General features: G+C 47.7%; 1 protein-coding gene across 1 annotated transcript in view; it reads left to right on the top strand.

The window, feature by feature from the left end:
- The first annotated feature begins 6150 nt into the window (after window positions 1–6150).
- Window positions 6151–26843, top strand: part of PLXNC1 (plexin C1) — a 154851-nt gene continuing 134158 nt past the window's right edge. Inside the window, exons 1-2 of the mRNA XM_081129087.1 lie at window positions 6151–7236; window positions 25870–26004. Coding sequence (XP_080985213.1) covers window positions 6166–7236; window positions 25870–26004 — 1206 coding nt within the window. The 5' untranslated portion in view covers window positions 6151–6165. The remainder of the gene's footprint in view (window positions 7237–25869; window positions 26005–26843) is intronic.

Below are 26843 nucleotides of genomic sequence, written 5' to 3'. Positions count from 1 at the left end.
GGTGGCATCCGGGATCTCCCTCAAGTGGGGAGGCAGCGGGGAGAATAAAAATCTGGACACCCCCCTAGCTACCACCCCTGGATCTCATGCTGGTGCTTCTCGTTGGGTGAATCCAACCAGAAGCCAAAAGACAAGGGAGGTGTCCATAAATGTCGAACTTCTGGGTATAGAGCAGGATGGGCAAGAGTGGGGACATGGTGTGTAGAGAGAAGTGGAGAGTAACCAAGCACAGATGGGGAAGAAATCAACAGAGAGGGGTGAGAAGGGGCAGAAAGGTGAGGTAAATGCTCGGCCTTCCGTGGGGTTTGCACCTGGGACTCTGTGCACGAGGCTTCGGGTGTCTGGGAGATGCTGTTGGACCTCCACGTTCCCAGTGCCATCCCCCAGGTGGGGAGTGACAAGTGGGGTGGCCTTCACTATGGGGACCACATGCCAAGCTTCCCGACAGCAACAGCCTACTCTCAGAGCTGCTGATGCCAGTTGCTTCTTGCCCACCTTGGTGGACATAGTTTCTAGGGAGTGGGAAGGGCACAGGAAGAGCGGGGGTGCCCGCGGGGGGGGGGGGGTGAGTGTGAGACCGCTCAGCGCCGAGTCCAGCAACTTCCTTACTCAGCTCCGAGCATCGCCCGTCAGAATCTGAAGGAAGCAGAACTATGAGCGACTGGGACGGTATCTGTGTGTTTATCTTATCTTCTGCTATTCATTTCAAGAGTGTGAGTTATTATTAATACGAGGGCCTGGTTTCTGGCAGTTCTTCTCTTTGAATGGGTTTATGCCACGCTGCCAGTTATCAAAGGATTCAGGGCCTAGGATTACGCTGACAGGGAGCCTCCGAACTGTGATGCCAGAACAGAGACGTGGGAGAAGACACTGACTTAAAGAGGGATCAGCATTTTGTGTCTAGTCCTTCATGCCCTTTTGGCTTCATATTTCAAAAGAACAGCAAGTAAAATAAGAGCAGGGACAGCCTTGAATCTTGCAAAAATCAGAGGAAAGCTAGTGACCAAGAGATTGCTCAGCAAGTTACAGAGATTCACCAAATCTGAAGAAATTATTAACTGATGATTTTGTGGACTTCATGCAAGGTGAACTCCAGCTGATTTGGGAAAACACTGTGATGGCTGATTTACCATATTTTGCTTTCAAACAGTAGTGGTCTGACTCTTGACCCCTCCCTGATGGTCTTGGTGAATGTTTTGAAGAAAGGACTCAGGAGAAACGTCACTGCATGGAGGATATGCCTGAGAAGTGAGGTACCAGGGTGCCAGGGTGATGTCCTAGACACCACAGTCTCTTAAAAGCATCGACATTTAGCCTTGGCTGAGTGGCTCCGTTAGTTGAGTGTCGTCCTATACAACAAAAGGCTGTGGGCTCAATTCCTGGTCAGGGCACATACCTAGGTTGTGGGTTCAATCCCTGCTTGAGGCACGTACAGGATGCACCCAGTCAATGTTTCTCTCTCACATTGACCTTTCTTCCTTCCTCTCTCTCCCTTCTTCTCTCTCTAAAATCAATTTTAAAAAATCACATCCTTGGGTGAGGATTTTTTAAAAATGCTAATTAAAACTTTAAAAAAAACCCATCAACATTTGTATCCTTCATTTGCTGAGTGAAGAAGGCCCTTATTTAGTTTAAAGTAAGTCATTTTGACCTTGAGTATGAAATTGTTTCTTTGTACATCCAATCCATTCTCCCATCTACAACTGTAACTCTGCTGGTGAATGACCACGTGCAGTTAGTTAAGCCATGAGGTGGGAAAAGAGAACAAGTATAATGTTAGAGGTGACCCCAATTCTACCTACCGAAGGAACACCACTGAGCCTCATCACTTTAACCAAAGGAACGGGCACTATCACCCAGTATAAGAATGTTCCAGAATTGCTTGGGGCTGTGTTGGGTGGGTAGGGAAGACGAAGCACTGTGTTCCTTCAGCCACATCTTAACTGCGCTGCATTTGACTGACTTCTCACGTTGATTGAACTGCATTCAACTTGTCTCTCAGCATCAATTCAAACTTATTAAATGGCTCTTCATCTTATCTGTTTTCAACCATCTACCCATCAGCAGACTAGAAAGGAGGCTTGCTCATTTCTTTCTCTTGTTAGTTACCAAAAGGGGCTGGGAGCTTTGATAAGGGCCTCCATGTGGAAGACCACATAGATTTGAGCTGCGCTGTGGAGAAAGAAGTGGCCCATCTTAAGTCTTAGAAGGACAACATGTACTATTCGACCCACAGAGCAGTGTTTCCCAAATGCTGCCCAGGGGTTATAGCTACGTAGACAAGGCGTAAAGAGAATTCATTGACCACCAGAACTAATTTTCTCAGTTGCTTTCAATCCCTGCTGACCCAGTCATCCCTACAGACCACTGTTAGATTTTTTTGTCAGAAAGAAAACTGAAGCACCAATGATAGCCATCTTGTGACTGTGACCAATTGCCTACTGAACAGTTCTTAATGTCCTGAGCCTCAGCAGGAAACCACTGAATCTATAAAGCCCTGTCCAGCAGAAATGAGTCTGATTGTGGATGGTCTGGTTAACCCAGATTGCCTTCAGTGCCTGAGGGAGTTGATATTTTCTCATTATGAGGACTTTCCCATCTAGTGAACGCTACAGATGAAATTGCTCGGAATCAGTCTGAACTGCCTGTTTCCGTGGTAGCGGGCCTCTGTCTGGATGATAAATCCGCACCACCTTCTTTTTGGGGGGTCGGCGGGGAGGACAGCCAGTTGTGCTACAAGGAGTTCTGAGTGTGCAATAGTGATGACTCCCAACGGGATGGGTTCCGTCAGTTGGAGAGGGAAGCTTTGTCACCAATGGGACTTGTAGCCTTGGATACTTGGCCAGACAGCAGTATCCAAGAAAAAGAAATCAAAGACATACAGGATCCACATGCTTAACTATTTATTACGGTTGTTTGTATTTCCCACACTTTTCAAATGTGAACTTGTGTCCTGAAGGTGGAGCTTTAGTACACAGGAAGACTGGAAAGGGGCAAACATGCTGGTACAAAATGGGGCAGAATCAACAAAGAATATATTTATATGCTTCCTAGTCTCCTACATTTTTCATGCCAAAAAGTAAGAACAGATTCAGATTTCTTTCCTGGTAGGAGCTTGCATACAATTAAATGGGAGGGAAAAGAAGCCTGCTCTCAAGAGTGGGGCTTATGGTCCCAGTAGAATGGTGAGAAACTGTAGCCATCAAAGCCATTTGTACTTCTTGACGGTAGTATTTTTAGGATGTTTTGTTTTGTTTCTCTCAAAATGAGGCAGCAATGAATTGAGTAGTGATCAAAATGCCACACCATAGAGTATGTTTAATCCAAATAGCTCCCAAGTTGATCTGCTTCTGATTGTACCAACTCTACAGGACTCAGAGAAATTACTTGGTTACCAGTGAAGTAAAACCATCTCTGCAATGGAATTGAACTGTCCCTTCTCAGCACATAACAACGCTGCCACGGCCCGTCATGACAACGGTGACAATCAGGGTGCTCTTCACCACTCACAGGGAAATTCCAAAATACTAGCACATAAATCCCCTGCTATGCCACGATGGGCTCTATGAGCTTCTGCAGATGTTTCTTAGATACTACTTTTTCCATTTCCAGCAGAGCAAAAAGTCTTAAAACATTTCAGGTGGGCAGGGAATGGGGCGCACCGCCTGATTATTTTGGAGCAGAGAGAGCATCTGATCTGTCTCGCCTAAGATCCGATTAACATCAAGCCCGTATCTCAGTCCTTTCCCCTTCCTCCTCCACTCTCCTCACTGGCACCCCAACCACCATCACCACGACAGAAAGAGCAACCTTGTATCTCGTGGGAAAGCATTTGCTGCCCACTGGCAGGCAGAGATAATGTTATCCAATTTCAAAGAAGGAAATTATGAATGGAAAGATGACCCCTCTGAATTCAGAATGTGAGAGTTGCTGACGGGATGATATGATCCATTAACAACACATCTAGGGCAGAAACTCATGTCTCTCTTCTGCTTCTTGCTTTAGCGCACCCTCCTTTCCTTAAGCCTCCCAGACCCCCTTCCCCTACCCTATCCTTCAGCACTGGGGAGGACTTGAAGCACTGTTGGGGAGGACTTGAAGCACTGTTGTAGACGTTTAAACCTGGAACAGCTGCTCCTTCAGTAGGGCTCAGCCTCTGTAGGAAGTCCACTCACCCCATCCCCTTGCCCCCTCCCCCCAAAACAGATTCTATCTAAGGAAGGAAGACAGGGGGTGAAACCAGTTATCCACCCTGGGGCCTGGAAATAGCTTGGGAAGGGTCAGAGATCACTTCCCAAAGGCGCACAGGGGTCCTCCGGATCCCCTGCTTCCCTCCCCCCCCCATCACCTGCCAGGCTGTAAGGGTGCTGGTGGTGCTATCAGCTGCAGCTCCAGCAGCTGGGAGGCATTTGTGTGTCCTCTAGGAGGCCCCCTGCTGATAAATCTTGAACCTTCACCCAGGGGAGGTAGTCATTCAGGTGTGCAGTGGTTCGGAAATACAGGGTGGGTCAAAAGTAGGTTTGCGGTTGTGAATACAGTTTACAATGATTGTAAACCTACTTTTGCCCCACCCTGTATACTGTGGTGGCTTCGGGGGCAACCAGCTGCTACTTGCCTCCTATGGGAGTTGGTGAGACCTCAGAGAGTCCAAAGTAAAGAAGTGGGGAAGGATGAGAGAGAGGGCAGGCCTCCAGGGAAATAAGGGCGCCTGCTCTAGGGTTAGAAGGCTGGGAAGGGGAGGGGAGGTTGCAGCATTTAACTTGGGAACTTCTCTGTCACACCTGTGGAGAATGATCTCCGGGCAGTATTGTAACGGCCACAGGTGGCACTTGGCTAGAGCAGAAGGTCTAACTAAGCGGCCCTGGAGCTGGATCCGGATTCCAATCTCGATTCTGCTGTTTACCAGCAGTAGGACCCCCGGCAAGTTCCAGACGCCCCCAGGATCATTCTCCTCACTGCTAAACGAGGAGAATCGTCAGTAATTAATAGGGTTGTTATGGGTAATAAATGAGTCTTACTAGTGAATTGAGAGCAGCACCGGGTAGGTAGTATGTGTTCAATAAATGTAGGCGTAATCATGAAGGTCGGATGGTGAGTGGAACTTTCAAAGTGCTGGGTTTGAGAGCCTGGGACTCCGTTGCCAGGGGAGATCAGAGAACCTTTTCAAATATGCGAGCTCCAGCCCCGGGGACTGTCCAGAATCAGAGTCTTGGCGCCTGCCTTTCCCGCACCTCACTCTTCCGACCAGGGAAATTCACCCTCAGTGATAGGGGCGCCGTGCTCCCCAAGCCTCGGGCTCGTCCACGTCTCCCGCGCGCCTCCCGCCCGCCGCTCGGCACCTGCCGGTCCCCCCGCGGCCCCCCCGCGGCCCCATCCCCAGGCCCCCGGCCTCAGCTGCGGCCCGCTGGCACCTGGGGTCGTCGCTCCGGGTGCCCGGCGACTCTCCCCACCGAGCCCCCGCCCGGCTGCTCCGGTAAACAAAACCCGAGCGCCGGAGCAGCCCCGCGGGGGGACGCGCGCGGGAGCCCGCTCGGTGCACAGTTGGCGCGCCCCGGGCGAGCCGAGGGGTGATGGTGGCGGCCCTGGCGGCGGCGGCGAGCGCCTCAGCTTTGTTTTGAATAGATGAAAGAGGCCACCTACACAGTAACCCAAATGAGGAGACCTCCCTCCTCCCTATCTCACCGAATCAAGAGGGGAGGGGAGATGGGCGTGGAGGGAGGAGGGAGGGAGGCAGGGCGCGCGGGCGGGAGGCGGGGGCGGAGGAGGAAGAGGATGAGGCAGGGGGCAGTTGCATCCCACTTTCACAATGGGAAAGTGAAACGCACCCGCGCGCCCAGTCGTCCCCGCCGGCCCCGCTCCCCCACCCCTTCCCCTCCGCGCCTTCCCGCGAGCGCCGGCGCCGCACGGAGGAACTCCCCGGAGAAGGAGCGCCAGGAGGAAGCGGCGCCGGAGCGCGCAGGGCTGGCCGCCGCCGCACAGGCTGCCGGAGCGAGCCCGCCGCGCGCCGCCCTCGTCGCTCCCCTTCCCAGGCGAGCCGCGGGGATGGGGCGGCCGCGGGAGCCCGAGCGCGCGCAGGAGCCGCCGCCGCCCGCGTCTCCGTCGCCGCGCGCCTAAGCAGCCGTCGCCGCCTCGCGCCCTGCCCGGGGGCGACTGCCCCCAGCCCCCATGGAGGTCTCGCGGAGGAAGGCTCCGCCGCGCCCCCCGCGCCCCGCCGCCTCGCTGCCCCTGCTCGCCTATCTGCTGGCTCTGGCGGCGCCGGGCCGGGGCGCGGACGAGCCCGTGTGGCGGTCCGAGCAAGCCATCGGAGCCATCGCGGTGAGCCGGGCTGACGGCGTGTTCGTGGCGAGCGGCAGCTGCCTGGACCAGCTGGACTACAGCCTGGAGCACAGGCTCTCGCGCCTGTACCGGGACCAAGCGGGCAACTGCACGGAGCCCGTCTCGCTGGCGCCTCCCGCGCGGCCCCGGCCGGGGAGCAGCTTCAGCAAGCTGCTGCTGCCCTACCAAGAGGGGGCGACAGGCCTTGGGGGGCTGCTGCTCACCGGCTGGACCTTCGACCGAGGCGCCTGCGAGGTGCGGCCCCTGCGCAACCTGAGCCTTAGCTCCCTGCGCAACGGCACGGAGGTGGTGTCCTGTCACCCGCAGGGCTCGACGGCCGGCGTGGTGTACCGCGCCGGGGAGGGCAAGGAGAACCACTGGTACCTGGCCGTGGCCGCTACCTACGCGCTGCCGGAGACCGAGTCGGCGAGCCGCTGCAACCCGGCAGCGTCCGACCGCAACACTGCCATCGCGATCAAGGACACCGAGGGGCGCAGCCTGCGCACGAAGGAGCTGGGCAGCCTCAAGCTCCACGGCGGGGGCTCGGGCAGCCTTCACTTCGTGGACGCCTTTCTCTGGAACGCCAGCGTCTATTTCCCGTACTATCCCTACAACTACACCAGCGGCGACGCCACGGGCTGGCCCAGCATGGCGCGCATCGCGCAGCACACCGAGGTGCAGTTCCAGGGCCAGGCGGCCCTCGACTGCGGCCACGGGCACCCCTACGGCCGCCGCCTGCTCCTCTCCTCCAGCCTGGTGGAGGCCCTGGACGTCTGGGCTGGTGTGTTCAGCGCGGCCACCGGGGAGGGCCAGGAGAAGCGCTCCCCGGCCACCACCGCGCTCTGCCTCTTCAGGATGAGTGAGATCCAGGCGCGCGCCAGGAGCTGCAAGTGGGACTTCGAGGGCACGGATCATAACTGCGTAAGTCCTGTCCCCGACGCCGCCAGGAGCGCTCCGCCTGGGGAGCCGCCGCCAAGGCAGAGAGCGGCGGAGACCCAGGTGGCATTTACCAGGGCCAGGATCCGCACGGCCCGGTGGGCGCCGACGGCCGTTCTCACGCGGTCTGGGAGGCCGCCGAGACTCCAAAGCAGGGCCTGAAGTCCCCAGAGGGAGTGTAAAAAGGGAGGCGGAGAGAGTAGGAGTTAGGCTCAAAACTCCAGTGGCTGCATCCCAGTGCCATCCTTTACTCTCCAAAGGTGGACACTTGTTTGGGGGACTGAGCCTCCCACGCAGCCCCACCCCCTTCCTTCCCTAGTCGCTGACCCAGGTGTGTGGTTTTAGCAGGCATGTTCCTTTGACCCCTTTCCTCCTCATGGTTACCGGAGTGCCCTCGGCACAGAAGCCACTGAACCTAAAGGACTTGCTGCCACACCCCAGGCTTGTGCTCCCCGCAACGGTAACACGTGATGTGGTCTGAAGAGTTGGTAGCCTGCTGAACATGGGGCAGAGCTAGCGTGGAAAAGAGGATCCTGTTTGGTGGAACAAAACCCTCTTCGGGACCCAGTGCAAGGGGGCGGGGCTGTGGTTCTGCTGAGGGTGCGCTGTGGTCTCCCGCTGGGGGGGAGGGGGGGAGGCTGGAAGGCAGAGGTGGCTTTGTAGGTTAAAGCCTCACCCTGGAGGGGAGAGCAAGAGAAAGTGCTGGGGTGCTACAGGCAGTTTCTGGGCTTCAGATTGCCTGGCTAAATCGTGGGGCTCAGAGGCACCACCCTTGTGTTGTACCCAACCGGGCAAACAGCACAGGCTTCCCTTGGCTTCCCAGGACAGCCTCAGCGTGACTCTTGAGATTGGCATTTCTTTGACTGGAAAATAAAGCGGCGGTTCAAGAGGGTCCAGTTGATGGGGATTATGGAGCCATTGTGCACTTCTCAGAGGCCGGTTTCCTTCCGAGGCTGCTGGCACATCCACTCCACATATGGCCCCTGAGAGGGGCGCCTGCTGAGAGCCTCCTTTATAACTGGACAGAAATCAAAGAGCAGAAATTAATGGCTACAGGTGTTGCCATTGTTTTGGCATAAAATGCGTCAGAGAGGCAGGGGAGAATTCTCCACTTGGAAAATGTGTTGTGTTGGTACAATTGTTGTGTAAGCATACAGGGAAGCATTGGCTCTAAGGTATATTAATATGTGTATAGAAAGACACTCCCACCCCCACCCACTCCTTTCTCTGCAAAACCCATCTTACCAAGTATTAGCCCTATTATCCAGGGAGGGAAAAAAACCTGAGGTCCTTTTCAAGGCTCATTAGAGTGGTCCTTTGCTTAATTTGTCCTTGCTTATCAGGTGTGTGCTGAGACACACACATAATGCCTTCATTGAGTCACTGGTATAATTTTTTAAAGCATAAATGACACATAGCATACCCTAAAGGACTTCATCTTGCTATACACATATAATTTAATATGTAATACCTGCCTTTATTAGATGTTTATAATCTAATAGTTCAGTCATCACCTTCTTCTACTCTTCTGTTGAAAGACTTGAAAATACCCCCAAATATTACTTTGTGTCAGGCTCAAGGCTCTTGGTCTCTGGGGTTAATGACAAGACAGCTTGGAGGCCCACAGCAGGTAACAATAGTGGAAGTCCAAGCTTTGCCATCTGACAGCTGTGTGATATGTGTGGCGCCAAACATTTCTGTTGACTGCCTCTCTGTATCCATTGGGCCCTGGAGGACTTAGTTCCCTTCCAAACACAGCAGGCGTCCCGAATGCACTCAGAATCCACGTTTTGGCTCGATCAGGTGTTCCTACTTGTGCTGGGACTCGGAGGGAAGGGGCAGCCGGAGAACTGTTTATCATCTTCATGGGAGCTTCTGGGGGAGAGCTGCCCCTTGGTAATCAAGCAAGGGATAAACACATGCTGCCAAAAATCTGGAACTGGAAAAAGAAATAATTAAACGAGGTCCCTCCATAGCATTTCTTGCTGCTGTTATTTATTGAGAACTCCCAGTGTGCTCAGAGCTATGTGTTCTGAAAGACACCCCTGAGCTTGTCATCCAAGTTAAATAACGTACTCTGGCTCAAACAATAGCATGTCATGGTTGCACAGGTGGGAGCTTGGAGTTTTGCTTTCTTTTTTTTCTTCCCTCATTTAAGTAAATTTCTTGCTGCTAGTATGCACTACAAAGCCTTAATGGAATTGAATTTCAAGAGGGATTTGAATTTAAAAAAAAAAAAGTGGTAGTTTTGATGAAAAAGCTGACAATTTCCTAACCTATTAAATAGGCAGATAAGATACTTCATTCAACAAGCGTTTGTTTGATGCCTGCTAGTGTAAGCAATGCAATGCTCTGTGCTGGATGCCACTGAAAGGACAATGGCAGGTTGCAACCCCATTTATTGGGGTCATGGGATCAGTGTGCCTCTAGTTGTCACTCAGAACAATGATGTCATTTGAATGGCATTTGTTCTGCATTTTATTTTCAGGTTTGAATGTGTTTTGGAAAAGGCATACTGAATTATAGGTGCCTGAAACAGGAGACAGACTTGAAACACTCTAGAGGGAGCCTTAACAGATTGTAACAGCGGTTCCTTCAGAACAGACAGTTATTTGAACAGTAAGCCACAGGCAGCGAGGCACCGGCGGCTGGGTGCTTGCCTTCTCCCTCTCCTATTAGATGGCTCTCTCTGATTTTCCATCTTCAGTCAACCATGGGTAGCAAACTGACAGAAGTGACTGGGTTGTGTTTTCTCATTTCTTGGTTCTCTTTCTGTTAATCACATGTTGCTGGTTCTCTTTTCCTTCAGCTTCTCCTACTAAGGATTCATTTGCGGGATGCATGTGCCACAAGTGTGTACTACTCAGCCTTTTACACACTGGGCTGTTACTTTTTTTGCCTTGCCACCAACTTTGATTCCCCTTTCAGAATTCTAGAAGGTTAGCTTCAGCCCATGAATGTGCCAAGGCAGCACATCTCTGTAGACCTTAATAAATAACAATAGTCCAATAATAATAACCTAATAATCCCAGGAAATACTTGCACAGCACTTTGCCGCATATTAGATCTTGTCTGAGGCTGAGTCTATGAGGAGCATCCCCATTTACCAGATGAAGGAGCTCAAAAGAACAGAACAGCAGGTGTCAGGGCCCTCCAGCTTAAACCCAGGTCTTGCAGTGTCTCCCTGTGTATTTTTTCCACCACTCTGGTGCTTCTCAAACTGTCCCTTGAAAGTCCCCTAATTGAAAAGGCAGCAGCCAACCTCCCTTAGGATGTGGGGTTGAGGTTGGAGGGTGCCCCTTGAAATGTGTTTTAAAACTTCATGTGATTTTTTTTCATTCTATTGCATAACATATCTGTGTGCTTAAGTTAATATAAAAATGGTATAAATTATGTACATTTAATTAATGGAACTTCCTCTCTGAACTCCAGCTACTCCTGGCACACCAATGCACTTGTAGAAAGTGTTTGTACCCGAGTTTTGAAGTCTGACTGTTTCAGGTTTGTTTGGCTGCCATAGTTGGGTCCTGGGGCTGTTTGTGGCTTAAACATGATGGCCACCCCCTCTGTAGGCACCGAGAGTGGTGTGTTTTCTTATCCTGTTGGCCAACAGGACTGACTCTTCTAGTTCATTCTACCCCTTGTGGGGAGACACACCCCCTTTTTCCACACTTACGTCATTCCAAAGCCTGACATAATTTAACTGTCATGCAGACAACCACAAAACGCTCACATGCTCTCCAGCAGACAGTAACCCAAGACACTTCTAGCCACTGTGTACAGAAGTGATGTCCCAAGACCACTTGGCAGCGTGCAGCCTTCTTGACCTCAATATCCACAGTCTTCTCGTCACGTTTATTCCTCCTTTAGTTTCTGTTACGATACTGTCTCACCATTTTGCAGTCTATAGGCTAGATGGTGACTTTTACCCTCATATGTACATCTGCTATGCAAGAGTAGATTTAAAAAGCTCGATATCCACTTAGAGGGGAAAAGCAATCATAGCTATCTACTAGATAGCTGTCACGGCCAGGCTTTGTATTAAGCACTTTACATGCCTAATTTTTGGTTGGTTCTTGCAGTCACCCAATGAAGCAAGGACTATAGTTATTATGATTTTGTAGATGAGAAAATTGAGGCTCAGAGGGCTTTAATAGGTTCCACAACTGGTAAATGGTAGAGATTTTAGAACCTGGGTGGTCTGGGTGGAGGACCTGAGCTTTTAACCACTGCCATGGACGGTCTAGCATAATAGATACTGAGTTCTGGTGACAGTTCTGTCCTGTGTGGAGCAAGCTGGGCCCTTGCAACTGCTCTGATAAGATCAGCTGTTTGTGGACGTAAGAGTTATGATAGAACAGAGAATCCTTGACTGTGAACTGAGTTTCTGGTTCTGCACATTTGACCACCTGAAGTTCACACTCAGGGAGGTTGTAGTTCCTAAGCTGTCAACTTCTCGGTAGTGTTGGCATTCTTTGTATTCAGGTTTGTAAATGACCTCAGAGAGACCTACAGGGCCTCAAGGGACTGCCCCCAGTTCTTGTTCTTGGACACAGCCTAGCTCATACACTAAATCCAGAGCTCTCAGCCTAAATCTGGATTACAGGCACTCTTTATCAGCAGCCACAATTAAAATGTAATCCCCAGAAGGTCAGAAACCTTGTAACATTTTGTTCTCTGTTGAAACCAGAGTACCTAGCACGCAGTACCTGGTATGTAGTTGGGGCTTGAGAAATATTTGTTGAATTAATCAGTGAAGGGTCTTGGAGGATCATGCTGGAAATGATTTCTGTGCTTAGCGGCAACACTTTCCTTAGTCTGGCAACGTCATTCTCCTTGAACTGTTGTGTTTTCTTAATGTCTGATGCATCAGGCCTCTTTTCCCCAGTTCCAGGCTATCTGGCATCCTCTGCTCCTCTGGCTCTTCCCAGAAATCCCCATTCACTGGAATAGCCAGTCTTCTGGCCTTGCTAGTCTGGGAGTTAACTCTGACCCTAGAAACCCAGCGTGTTTGGAACTTCTGTGGCATGATTGAATAATGTGCACCACCATGCCTTTCAGTGACAAGAGGAAAGGGCTTTGTGCTGTAGGTTCTCAGAGTGCAGTCTCTAGACTGGCAGCATCAGCATCACACCTGGGAACTTGTTAGAAATGCAAATTCTTGGGCTTTACATCAGACTTATTAAATCAGAAACCTGATTGTGGGTTGTCAATCTGTGCTTTAACAAGCCCTCCAGGTGATTCTAATATACACTCAAGTTTTAGAACCACTGCTGTAGGTCAACACAATTTTCCTTGTGTTCCAGCTGAGGCACCTAGGATAAGAACTTGTCCATTTTTTCAACTCATTCCACTATGTCAACCAATGGCCACTGGCGTTAATGCAACACCAACAGGAATTCCCACTTTCGGGTGCCGTGATGGAGGACACTTTATTCAGTGCAAACAGCTCAACTGTGATACAGCACAACTATAAAAACAGCAAGGCTGTTAGGAGGTTCTTGGGTCAGGCCCTCTCTGACTAGACAGCTCTGCTCCACTCCACGGAGACATCTAAGGTGCTTTAATCCTTGGTGTTTTAGCTCCAGCCATTGGAGCTAAAGGGAAAGTGCCCTCCCAGAACAGTAGAGGAGCTGACTTATATAAACAGAAGTTCCCACCCCTGATACTTGATTGGTCTGTCTTCATGCAAATGAGGACTCCAAATCGTCTAAGTTTGATTGATTCAAAAGTCACTGTCCTGATTGGTCAGAGCAGAGCCACTCTGATTGGTCAGTACAGAAGCTTGGGGGGGGGGTTATAGCTGCACAGCTCCAATTGGATGGGGAAAGCCTCAATCCTATTGGTTGAAATAGGATTCCGGGAACTCCTTTATAAGGGCAGACTCAGCCGACAGAGAGACAGTGCAGGCAGGCAGTTCAGTGCAGGCCTCTCCCCGAAGTGCAGTTTGCTGGAGAGGCCCATGTGTAGAAGTAGCTGCTATGCTCTGTTTTTAGATTTTTAGACCAATTTAGCCACTGAGAGCCTTTCTTAGTAGGTATCTTCTTTTTTTTAGGGTTTACAACAGTCTTATATTCCTTATTATCTTCTAATTGCTCAAAGGGAATACCTAGAAAATCTAAAACCTTTCCATGTTTGAGCTTGTAGTCTGAGTCTCAAGAACTTGCAGGTCATAGTTTAATTAGCTCCTTCATTCTTGCATAGAATAACCTATTTGCATTTCATTCCAGGATATGGGGAACACTTCTAGAGTCTTCCACTCTGCTGTATACCAGAACCAGTTCTACACATACAAATTCTCTCCAAGGGTCTACTCATTACAGCGTCAGTTCTAATGCCAATTTCTATCTTAGGCACAGTTGGCTACATGAACAAAGATCTACTTAAGCAAGCTCAGATAAGGGGATGGGGAAGTTAGTGGGAGAAACACATGGAGTTGCGTGGAAACCTAGGAATAGAAGCAGTACTATGTAGTGGTTACATGCGCAGACTCTGGAGCCAGGTCAATTGGGACCACAGCTGCCACTTGCCAGTTGTGTAACCTTGGGCCAATTATTTCTGTGTTTTGGTTTCTTCATCTGAAAATAGGCGTCCTATTTGCCTCATAGGATTATTATCTGGATTAATGAGTTAATGTCTAGGATGAACACTACTTGACCAGTAGTAAATACTATGTATGTATTTACTCTCGTTACCATCGTGATTATTAATAGTAATAAGATGGTGCTTCTTGAGATGGAATTGGGAAGAGGTTCTGGACTCAAGGCAGCTTGAAGGAGCTTAGTAGCAACAAGTGATGGATGCTCATTCTAAGGTTTCACTGTCAACATGATTAGCATGACTGCCTCCCTCAGTCCTGCTACCAAATGGCCTCTGCTTCTTTAAATGTCTGCCCCTCAACCTTTCCATCTAAATGTGTCCCAGCCTGCCTTGATCCCCACTCTACCTCTCCATAGTATTTAACCTCCTGCTTTGGCTACCCACTGGCAACAACTTTCTATAATAGTTCAAACCACTGGGAAAGAGAATTGTGTCCAACTCACCTTTTCACACACCAGATTAGAGCCTTAGTTCAGAGTAGGATGTGTTGCCCTTGTGGCAGCTACTGACCTCTGGTCCAGTCAGAAGGAGGGGGTCAGACGTGATGCCCCCAGTAGCGCAGTGGGAAGATTCTCTAGGATGGAATGATAGAGGAGCTACATTATGACCACCATGTTGACCACAATAGCAGGGTACCACCTCCGCCTCCCTGAGCTTCCTGATGACCTCTGCCTTCCTTGAATATGTGGCGGCACATAGCTGATGAAGACTGAGCCCTGCTGTGAGAAATCCCAAAGTCTGCTGGGGAACAGTTTGTAGGCATCATGGGTCTAACCTGTTTGTGGAAACAGGGCCATGGTAGTAGTAAGATTTTTTTAAAAAAATCAAATGTGCTCATAGCTTGTCTTAGTTTAATTTTCCATCTTGATGAAAATGCTAATTTTTATACTGTCTCAAAACCAAAGAGCTTTCCCATTAATAGTTTCATATTATTAAAATTTTTATACTGTCACAAATTGTGACCTGTGTTTCACAGTTTCTACGGATGTTTTTCATATCAGTTTGACTGTCTACTCATAGTTAAACATAGTGTTCTCTTTGGAGAAGTTATGATAGGGGTTTGACCCCAACGATCATTGCCCCACAGCAGGGCCAGTGCTGTCAGGCAGAGGTCAGCAGCATTTTCTGTGAAGGTCAGATCATCAGTTCTTTAGGCTTTGTAGGCCACATGCAGTCTCTGTTGCAGTGACTCAGCCACTCTGTAGGGTGGGAGCAACTGCAGGTGATTTTCCAATAAAACTTCAGACACGGAAATACAAATTTCATTTAATTTTCACTTGTTATGAAATATCCTTCTTTTGATTTTTTTCAAAAATCTAAAAATCTAAAATTCTTACCTGTGGTTGGCCATTTGGAAAAAACAGGTGGGCCAGTTTGACCCACAGGTGGTATCTGCCGACCCCTGCAGTTGTGGCGTGAGAGCGAAACAAAGCTTTACGATGCAGAGAGGTGTAAGGGAAAAAGCTGCTCCAAGAAGGAGCAGCAGACTCGGCCTGGGAGGGTCTGGGAGGCTTTAGAAGGCTGGTGCTGGAGCCAAGAGGAGAAGGCAAGGAAGGGAGTTCCAGAGAGTGGGAACAGCTTGTGCACACGGGAAGTTGACTAAGCTTGTGAACCGCAGGTAGCTCACCGGGCTGGGAAGTGTCCAGAAATGAGTGTGCAGGGCCAGATGGTGAAGGGTTTAATGAGACAGGCAAAGGTGCTTGGATTTAACCTGATGGTCAATTGTTTTCAGACTTTCTAAACCTGGCCTTTAAAATAAATCTTAACGAGAAGCCAAATCATCATTGGCCTGCTGTCCTGGCTGAGACCATTGCGACCAGCTGGGACACAGCGTAAAGCAGGGGTTGGGAGGTTCCCAGAGCCCTGTAGCTTTGCCCCACCCCACCCATGCCTGTCCCTGAGGCATCTCAAAGAAACTTCCAGGACACTGCTGAGCAGGGTGTGAAAACATGGCTGTGGCTGATGAAGGACAACAGCAGGGTTATAGGCATGACATGATGTGATTGTGTTCTAGAAAGATGACTCAGAAGATAGAATGGATGAGGCAAGATTGCAGGCAAAGCAGCCGAATAGAAGGGTGGCCACTGTTTCAAACAATTTCTTGAATTCCTATTATGTGCCAAGCACTGTCTGAAAATATTCCTCCCAGTGGTAAAAAGAGTTGACAAATAAACCTGTAGCCAATAAATAAAGAAGTAATTTTTATATTAAAGTGATATCTAGCATTTACAGAGCACTTACTGTGTACCAGGTGTTCTGAGTAAGTACTTTACCAATATTAACTAATTTAATTCTCACCACAACCTTATGAAGTGGGTAATATTGTTAATTCCATTTTACAGATGAGGAAACTGAGGCACAGGCTGAGATTGGGCTATGAAGGAACTAAACAGGTGTTGGGGAAGGCTGCCTTTATGGAGGCTGAGTTGACGCCAGGAAGATGAGAATGGATAGTCATGGAAGCCTCCAGAGCCGGGAAGTGAGCCCTCCTAGCAGGCAAGAGAGCAACTTCAAGGGCTGAAAGGAGGGGATGACTTGGGTAGTTGGAAGAACAAAAGGTTAGTGTGGTTGAGTATAGGGAGGTGTGGAGGGGAGAGTGCTAGGGGGGGAGGTTGTCGAAGGAAGCCGCAGCCTGATCCTTTATGATATGCCTTTCAGGCTGAGGGAAGGAGATTGTATTTTTTCTCAAAGCTAGAAGAGCCTTTGAAGGGAAGTGAAATGATTACATTTGAATTCCCCAATAATGGCTGCCCTGTGGGGAATGGATGAGAGATTGGCCCCAGTGGAAGCAGGGAAACCTACAGGAGGCTCTTGAAGTAGTCCAGGCAAGAAATAATGTCTTCTTGGTCTAGAGCGGTGGTGACAAACTTGGAGAGAAACAGATTCTGTGGATTGCAATAATCCAACGGAGGGATGCTGAAGCCCTAAAATGAGGTGGCAGAGGTGAGGGCAGAGAGGAGATTTGAGGAAATAGCTTTTTAAGATGTAGAATTGACAGATGTTGGTGACCAATTAGAAGACAAATTTAATTTTTGTTGCTTTTTAGATGCCTTTGGGACACCCAGGAAGAGTCACTAAGCAGGCAGTTGGCAATGAAGTTAGGAACTGGGGATCTGCTCTGTAAGTTTGTGCAGTGCCTCCCATCCTGGATGGAGTGCCAGGCTCCGTGTTGGGCTCAGCACAGCGCTGTTTGGGGTGGATGTCCCTGAGGAGAGTGGCCAGGTCTGTCTCATTTTGTTTCCCAGGCATCCTTAAGGCTGTGTAACTCATAGTGGGACCTAAATAAAAGTTTGTCAAACTAGAAAGAAGCTGCTTTTCATGTGGTGGGGAAGATAGTGAATATAGCACAGTGAGGTAAGAGCTTCCACAACACTGGAGCTGTTTATAGCCAGAATAAAGGCCAGGTCGCCTAGAGGGAAGGGAGTCTCCCTGTAATTCCCTCACCTTTGAGGCTGGATTCTTGGTCATTGCCCCACGCCCCCCAACCTGGTCTTGGAAGAATCCTCTTGAGAAGCGTGTTCTCTGACACACCAGCTGTCCCTAAATTATTGCTCATTGACTCCTCCTGAGGCCCCTTTCTCCATCAGTGACTTTTTAACAGATTCCAAGTGCTGACCCTGGCTTCTCTGAGGCAGCAGGTGGGGTAGATAGCCCAGGGAGCCAGTAGTTTTAGGTGTCATCAAATATACATCAGTCTCCTCTGCATAGCAGTTCTCCACGCCCCATAAACCTGGTTCCTCACTCTGCGGAACGCTGGTGCTCTGGCGAAGCTTGTAGATCTCTTCTCAGAATAAAGGTTTTAAGTGCATAAAATAAAAACAATTGCAAGATGAACCCATTATATGCATATACAGATATGTCAAAATAGTTTTTTCCATTTGAGACCTAGTAATATACCTTAACACATTAAATAGCAAGGTCTGGGAGCAGTAACTACCATAATTTCAAAGTGGAGATAGTGTAAACAATATTTTAAGATATCTGAAACAACCATAAAATGATATGAAAATATCTGATTTCTTCTGGTGTTGAAGTCACAGGTTCAGTTAATATGCTGTGGCCTGCATCCATAATGAAAGGAAATGCTAAGTTTCAGTTAGAGTTTGCTAAAATAAAGATTTTTTTTTTCTCATACAATTTCATGGATTCTCTGAATTCTGTGGATGTCAGTGGGGCCCCCTCCAACTGTTCATTTCAGTTATCAGTTACCAAGTGTTTCAGAAACCAATGGCATGAAATGTAAAGTGTTGCATTTTGTTTCAAAATTTATTTGATTGCCTTATTTTGACAATAGGAGGTTTATTCTCATCTGTATTTTACAAATCAAGACTTGGCCAGGAGCAGGTGCTCCATAAATGATGGGTGGACAGATGGACAAACTTCAGAAAGGTTAAATAACTGCTGCCAGACTTATAGCTCATAGTAATAGAGCTTGAACTTGAACCCACATCACTTTTTACTCAAAATCTCTTGTTCTTTCTATTCTTCCATGCTACTGTTAGCTATTTTTAAAGTGTTAATCAGTGTGAGGCATGTTCATAATTTATGCTACTCTGATCATGGGAAAGAACAGTCCTATTATTCCTTGGTCAGAGAACACCCAAAGTACTTTGTTTACTCCTCAGAGCCATGTTTTAAGTACACTGAATCGGTAGACCTTCAATGGCTGAGATGGCAAAAGCCCCAGAAACTGTCTCTCGCAAGCTGTCAGTGAACCATGATGTGAAATTTAGAGAAGGCCAAAATACATGGTAGTAGAAGGTGTGGGGTAGTTTAGTATTGCTCCCCAAGGTAGTATTTTGGCCCAGAGTTTACAAAGGACAAATTTTGACTCAGTTGAAGAACTGTGTAATGTTTTGGCCTACTCAGCGATGCGCCAGCGTTGCCTGACGAGTTATTGACTGAAACCATTCAAACATGGATTTGCGCATTTATTCATTCATTCAGTAAATGTTTATTGACAACCTACTACATGCTAGATGCTGAGGTGTATGTTGCATTTAAAGTTTAGATTAAGATAAACTATTGTAGAGCTTAGAGTCTAGTGAAAGACAATATATAAAAATCTAAAAACTATAATTATAATAAGTATTTTGAAGGAAACAAATGGAGTGTTATGATTCAGAATGACAACTGGGGTAGGGATGAGAAAATCTATAGTCAGGAGGAGATGACATTGAACTTGAAACCTGAAAGATTAAAAAGGCCTGCAAGGGAGTAAAGAAAGGGAGAGGACATCTAAAACAACTAGCATGTGCAAAGGCCCTGAGACAGGAAGATGGTAACATTGGAAAAGTCTGAAAGAAAGCCATTGTGGGAATTGATGCGGAGTGAAGGAGAACTACAAGGAATGAGTTTGAAGAAGTAGGCAGGGACTGGCTCATGTAAGACCTGAGGGGAGGGAGGCATTTAGATTTAATTCTAAGTGTGATGGGAAGCCATTGAAGAGTTTTAGGCAAGGGAGTAATGAAAGGGTCTTATATTTTAAAGGATTGCTCTGGCTACTGGATGGAGAATAGATTTTAGGTTGAGAGAGAGACCAGGAGGCTCTTGGAGTGATCAGGAGTGAGATGATGGGGGCTAGGATGGGGTGGAGACTGGGAAGATGGAGAAGAGAGACTTGAGATCATTGGGAAATTCAGCTGAGATTTTTCATGTACTGGATATGAGGAGTGATGGAAAGAGAGGCGGTAATTGATGGTGCTGTTTGCCATGATAGGAAGACTAGAGAGGAACAGGGTTGAGGGAAGAAATGTCTGAATAACCATTTTCCAGCAACTCCGTTGGTTCTCAGAGGGGATGATGCCATTTATTTAGAGCAGGGGTGGGGAATGTCCCGCACGAGGGCAGCATGCGGCCTACGAAATCATTTGGTCTCTGGTTCTGCCAAAGCAGCTGCAGGCGGGACTCGAAATTCAATAAATCTAGGAGCTTTGTTCATAGCTAATTTTTAAGTTGATAATTTTGTATGGCTTGCAAATGATGTTATAAATATCCAAATGGCCCTTGGCAGAAAAACGTTTCCCCACCCGAGGGTATTTAGAAATGTGGGAGACAGAGCTTTTTCAGTCACCATGAAGGGGGGCACTGTTGGCATTTTGTGGACAGGGGTCAGGGATGCTAAAAGTCCTGCATCAGGCAGGACAGCCCCATAGGGAAGAAATGTCCCACCTACGATGCCAGTAGCTTTTTCCCAGAAGCACATTGGTGGGCCGTGTCTCCTTCAACTCTAAAAACCTAGGAAAATACATTTTTCACACTATCAGTCATTCATATCTTTGTGTGAATTATTTGAGTCAGGTATCTTTTCATAAGTAATTGACTGAAATAGCTACAGGGAGGGGATGGAGATTTAGATGGCAGGTGGTGCAGAGAACAGGGAAACAAAGGATAAATCCCGGGGGAGATTTGGCCGTAGGTAGGGCTCAGAGGCTGGAGGACACTGGGTCCTTTGGAAGGAGGAGAGAAGGTGGAAGAGCAAGTGAGAGGGTGTGAAATACAAGCTTGGCCACTCTGCATGTTTCCTGTGGCTACACTGCATGCCGCCAGGTGCTTGCCTCATGTAGAGGTGCCTGCCTAGCTGTGTCCCCAGGCTTCCCTTCTGCATTCCTCCCACACACTTTGAACTTCTCCTTCTCATCGTATGAGTCACCAAAGTAAATTCTTCCTTCAGGTGACCTAGAGATGCCACGAACTCGGTCAGAACCCTATCAATGCTGCATACTCCAAAAGAAAAAGGGAAAGTAACAGAAGCCTTTATGGCTAACGAATCACTGTCTAACTTGGGTGAATAATTGTCCTTTCCGTCTTTCTAGCTTGATAAAGGTTCTTTTCTAATTATTTTCACATGTGATTTCATTTGGGCCTCACAACAATGCTAGTAGACGGGCATTCGTATTATTGTGTCCATTTTACAGATTACATCATTGAGGTTCAGGGACTTCACTTGCCAAAATCAAGAGCCTGTGAGGGACAGAGCAGGCACCAGAACTTGGACGTAGGGCTTCTAGTGAGGTTTCCTACCTGCAAGCGCGCCCCTGGGTTAGTAATTTAGGAAGAATGAAGAAACTGTTTCAAAGAAAGTGAATGCCAAAGGGTAGCAGAATACAAAATTAGCTGCCCAAGAGGCTTTCTATCGGTGTGTAAGAAGTTCATAGGCACCTGGTTAGTATTTGCCCTTGCCCCATAAGGAAAAACCAAAATAAGAGAATCCTTCTAGCACCTTGGAGGTAAATGACTTGACTCTTGCTGGGTTCCCGGCACTTGAGGCCCTACCCTTGGGCACATTTCCTCCAGCTGCTCCCACAGTAGCTGCAGTGTGGCTGTGAACACGCTGCGTGAGCCTTGGTGGGTCAGGCCAGCTTTCACCTGGTGGGCGCTGGGCCACAGTGTTACTCAACTCTGGAGGGCACCGTTCACGCCCTAGAATGCATGACTGCCTCCACCTGGACTCGTGCAGCGCACACTGAGGGTGGTCATTGTCGATGAAACATGGCATGAAGGAGGTCAGGCTGTTTCACTTACATATGCCCACTACTCCCTGTGTGCTCGCTCACACCCACGCATGTGCACACGCACGCACGCACGCACGCACGCCAGCACTCACCCATTCTCAGCAGCCTCGCTTCCACTTTGGCACATCAGGCCCAAGGCTCTATCTTTTTTCAGCCCAAGCATCGTTAGAGACAAGGTAGCTTTTTCTGCAAACTGAAGAAAGTTTCCATCTCAGAACGGGCTGCAGTGTAGGCGTGAGGCTCTGGTTAGACATGGCAGGCAGGAGAAGCAGAGTGACAACTCTGAGGGAACCGGGAAAGCCCAAAGGGGAGACAAGGTTTAGAGTTAAATCAAGATTGGATTTTGTCATGAAAGGCAGAACTGGCAAAAGCATCATTACAAGGCATTAACCTTGTTACACACAGACGAACAAGCAGAGGCTGGGATTCAGAAATAAATTACACATAATAAACTAGACAGAATAGGCTGAGAGCAACATTAGCGATTATGCTCTAAGGGGATAGAAGGGCAAAATAGAAAATAGGCCAAAAAAAAAAGTAAGAACAGTCTCTGGACACAGGAGCGACTGTACTATTCCCCCCCTTTCCCGCTCAGCTCCCTAGGTATTAACTTCACTTTTGTGAGGTTTCTCTGGGGCTGTTCTTTTGTTTTCATTTGCTGAAACGAGCATAAGAAAGCCATTCAGAGGGCTCCTTTTTCCATTCATGGGGACCTGTCCATTTCTGTGTGTTTCCAGCACAAAAGAATCCATTTCCATTCAGCCGCAGCAGCCCTTAGGGCGTACGGGAGGTCCAAGCCCGGGCTTTCCTATTTTCCCCCAGGCTCACTGTTGTAATTGGCTCCAGAGTCCAGACTGGCCAGCGGCCTCAAGGGAGAGGGGACAGCACCGTCCCGGGCCCTGGGCCTCGCAGCGGAGGGAGAGCTGGGGAGCAGTGCCAGGGCCAACTAGCCACCACTCTCCTTGCTTGCACCGGGAATTGCTTTCGGTTGCAGGTAACAGAAAACCTAACCAAGAGCAGCTTAGACCATGACAGCGATCGTTAACTTAGTCAAAAGTTTAAAGGTTGGAAGTCTGTACTCAGTCACGTCCTCAAGAACCTAGGGCCTTTTTTTGTCCCCTGCACCAATCTCAGCTGTCCGTTTTCATCTTCTACCTTGCCTGTAAAGGAAACAAAGTGGCTGACACCGCTCTGTGGAGATGGCCTCACACCACTGATTTCAGAGGGTGGAGGCCAGGGAAGGGGCCAATGGGTTCACCTTAAGAGCCTCCTCTTATCAAGGAGGAAACTTATTCCCAGAAGCCCCTCAAATGGATTTCTTTTCTTTTTTTTTTTTTTTTTAAATATATCTTTATTGATTTCAGAGAGAGGAAAGGAGAGGGAGAGAGAGAGACAGAAACGTCAATGATGAGCGAGTCATTGATCAAGCCCACAACGGGGCATGTGCCCTGACCGGGAATTGAACCCTGATCGCCTGGATCCCAGGTCGATGCTCAACTGCCGAGCCACGCCCGGCCGGGCTCAAATGGATTTCTTATAACTTACTGGCCAGAACTGGGCCATGAGGCCACCCCTAGCTCCAAGGGGTGGGAGAAAGCAAGTCTGTGGCAGTGGGGAGTGGTATTACCATTTGATTTGGCCCAGTCATGGTTTGCCCAGGCTCAGTTTTATTGCTACCTGAACAGAATTATGGTTCTCATGGCAAAGAAGAAGGTGGGAATACTGCCATGGAGATGGCAGGAAGTCTTTGTGTTTTTAAATAAGGTAATGAGAGCAAACATAGATTGTGTGTTACTATGGGCCAGACACTATTCTAAGCTTTACTGAGGCTTCCGTACTATCTCATTCAGTCCTCGTAACAAGCCTATGGCATAAATCCCATTGCCATCACTTCCATTGTATACCGGGGGAAATGGAGTCGCAGGGAGGTTAAATGACATGTCCCAAATTACTTAGCTAGAAAGTGACGGAGCCAGGATTCAAATCCAGGAGGTCTGGCTCATTCCCCTACACTGCTCCTATTAGATAAGATAACAAAACACTCCAAGTAGCACACAAGTATATGTTACTGATAATGATAATACCAGCTAAAACTTATCAACGTGGTATTATTGCTACTATCATTGTAACCACCCTACTAACCAGGCTTCATTAGTCTCATGCACAACTGAGAAAGCCAGCCTCCAACAGGGTTGAATAAATTGCCCCAGTCCCTCAGTGGGTGAGAACCAGGGTCTAGTGCAATCCTAACCTCTCTGACCCCTAGTCCCAGGCGTTTTGTTCTGTGCTACCAGCTCCCCAGTTTGGTAACGTTGATTTAATGGCTGTACTACTTACCTATGCTATTGATCCAGGACTTCATTTTGAAAACTGCAGCTACTGGGGAACAGTCAGGAGTTTGGGAAGGACACTAGAAAGGCTGAGATGGAAATTTGGAAGCAATTTTCATCTTGTTTCCTTTCAGCTTTTGAGCTACTTTTTAATTTTATTTAATTTTGAGCCAGTCTTTCACAGACAGAATATCTTATTCCACCTCAGCAAAGGCCACGTTGATGTGTCATGGTTCTTGGCTAGTCAGAATAGCTACATTAATTAAGTACCTTCTGTATATCAGACATGGGAGTACATTGTCCCATTTGGTCCTTGTGGATGGACCATTCCTACTCAGTCATTCCTCTTTCTATGTCAAGAGATGAAGGAGAAAGGAGTTCTCTAGCCAGAGATAGTGGCATTAGAATATACCAGATGCGCAGAGATGATGCCCAGTTCTCTGAGTTAGCCTCTCTGTGCTGCTCAAATATTTAATAAAAGTAATAGGCATAGGTGGCTGATGTTAAGTTTGAACAATTCTGGTTTTATTTTAAAGCGAGATGTGTGGTGTATGTGTGGGCTGTTTTTTTTTAGTCTAAAGGTCATCTGATTTTGTTTTCTGCTTATAGTCACAAGGTTTCCGTATCTAAATAGTGATCTATGTTCTGATTCATAGATTTTTTTTTTCTTCATTTTTAACAGAACAGGTCCTCATCTCTCCCAATTGCATGAAAAGTATGTTTTAACAGTAAAAAAACACACCCTCTAATGGGCTTTCAAAAAATCTTTTAAAACTGAGTTTACTATGGGATATTTCATGCAAATAAGTTACTTTCTCCCCAGATTATGACATCTTTTCCTTGAAAAGTGATCGTGGCACTGGAGGAAATCCTTGCTAGCTTATCTCTTCCTCGCAGCGCAACTTCAACAAAGAGAGATAGGCGGCACTTTTAAAGGCTTCAGCAATCACTTTAGCCCATGGATCCATTCAGTGTAGATGTTAATGAAACTTGATGGGTTTAAAAATAATAAATATTTAATAAGACATAAATTGAAAGACATAAACACTGTTGGCAATAATATAATGAAGTTAATAAAAGTCTTAGCTTCCCCTGCCCCCCTCCCCCCTCCCCAAATGGGGCGATTTTAGGAGTTGTGGTGATGCTTTCTGAAGTTTACCAGCTCTCTCATTGGCTAAGACTTAAATGTGCCTTTGAAAACCTTAGTGTAGTTGGGAACTGAGCTCTGGCAGATACAGTGTGCTATCACACTGTGTTCAGTAGCTGCAGACGGCAACGGTGCTTGCTAGCTCCGTATCTTCCAGAGATTTGTGTAACAAACTCAGTTCTCTGCCAGTAAAGGCAGGAAGCAGCATCAAATACTTCATGCCTTTCAACAAGAAAGAAAATGACATTTTGGCCAACACTCTGTCTGCTCTGGGATTAAAAAGGGGCTTTCTTTAATGATCAGGAGCAAGCATGTGATTATACGTGCGCAAAGCCTCAGACTATTTAAATACCTTCTGGGTGGGAGTTACGCTCTTCGTTTCCTCTTCATGAGCATCGGCACCAGGTCCAGCCCTTGTGCTCAGTTCCTCTTTAATTCTGTGGCTCTGACTTTCCCACCATCCATGACTGTATCTTTCCCTCTTTGCCCTCTGAATTAATGACCCTGACTTTGGGCTTCACATTGCACCCTTCTTGTAAATCCAGAATCCCTCCTCCTCCCTTCATGCCCAATAGGATGGTCTGTCTCACATCTTGGGAAATGGCTTGTTTAACCTTGCAGAAGCCAATGCCTAGCTAAAACAAATTGCAGCAGGATCCTGCAAACAGCCAAGTGCAAGATTGTCTCCCTCCCAATTCAGTAGTGGGCTCTCTCTTGGCAATAAAGTACAACTCGGTTTCATATATCAGCTGGAGGAGTGTTAAATGGATGGCTAGCTCACTGCTGGCAATCAATACATGTTAATACATAGTAAACAAATGGCTTTCCGTGGGCCGAGCAAGCATGGTGATTTTGCAGATAAAAAGATAAAAGGTTGTTCCTGGGGATCTTTGTCTGAGAAAATATATTTTGGCCTCAAGTAGGAACCTTCCCAGGTGGGCATAAGTGACGTTTAATCATCATGAGAATTATCGCTGTTAAAAATTATCTTTTTTCTTTTTATTTGTGCATCTGTGTGCATATTCAGAAAGATCAACCTGAGAAAGTCCAACCAATCGCATCTTCTACCGTGATCCATTCCGACCTGACATCTGTTTATGGCACCATGGTAATGAACAGAGTTGTTTTGTTCCTGGGGACTGGAGATGGCCAGTTACTCAAGGTGGGTTTTCTGTGCCTTCTTCAATGTAAATTTTAATAATGATCCAATTTTGTGCTTTTTAATTATTTTTTGTTGCTTCTGGTTTATGCATAATACCATACCAACTGCTTTATGAACGTCTTAGTGACCCCCCCCCCCCGAAATGGCCTGAAAGAAATTTCTAGAAATCTATTTGTAATAATCTCCCTAGCTATGTAACAAAGCACCAGCCACCTTTTTTCCTGGTTTGTGCCAAGATGTTCCCCCTTCCTTACTCTTCAGTTGCCTGGGTGAGGTAAGTGGGGGTCTGGCCCCTACCCCATCCCTGACTCACCTCGGAGACATTTAACCTTTCAGTTCTATCTCCTTTATAATGGAAATGTACAAAGCACCTGATTTCTCACAACTTCAAAGAAATGAGAGGTTATAGGGCTTGAACAGAGGAAAAAAACAGATCCTCCTTCCCTCCAGCACACTTGCCACCCACACGGGGTTTGTTTTCTGCCCTTCATACCCACACACACCACAGAGAGGTCAGAGACCTGAAATCCTTTGAGACTCCCCTTGACTTCTATCTCTGAGGACTGTATTTTCCCACTGTATGGATGCACCACTGGGCAAGTTGAGATTTTTTATTCACTTGGAGAAGGAGCAGTGGGAAGGAGGAGAAAATAAAGTCTGAAATACCTAGTAACTTGCCTGAAATTATATAGCAGTTATCTTCTCAATTTCACCAGCGAACATGTATTGAACACCCCCTGTGGCCTCCACCAACATTTGTGGTTGGGAACCACACTATTTTGCCTCTCTGTAGCCAGTCAGTTTACTCTCAGATCAGATTTCAAATTGAATATTAACAG

This window comes from Miniopterus schreibersii (assembly GCF_964146895.1).
Source record: "Miniopterus schreibersii genome assembly, chromosome: 2".
NCBI lineage: Eukaryota > Metazoa > Chordata > Mammalia > Chiroptera > Miniopteridae > Miniopterus > Miniopterus schreibersii.
This window is presented reverse-complemented; position numbering and strand designations above follow the sequence as displayed.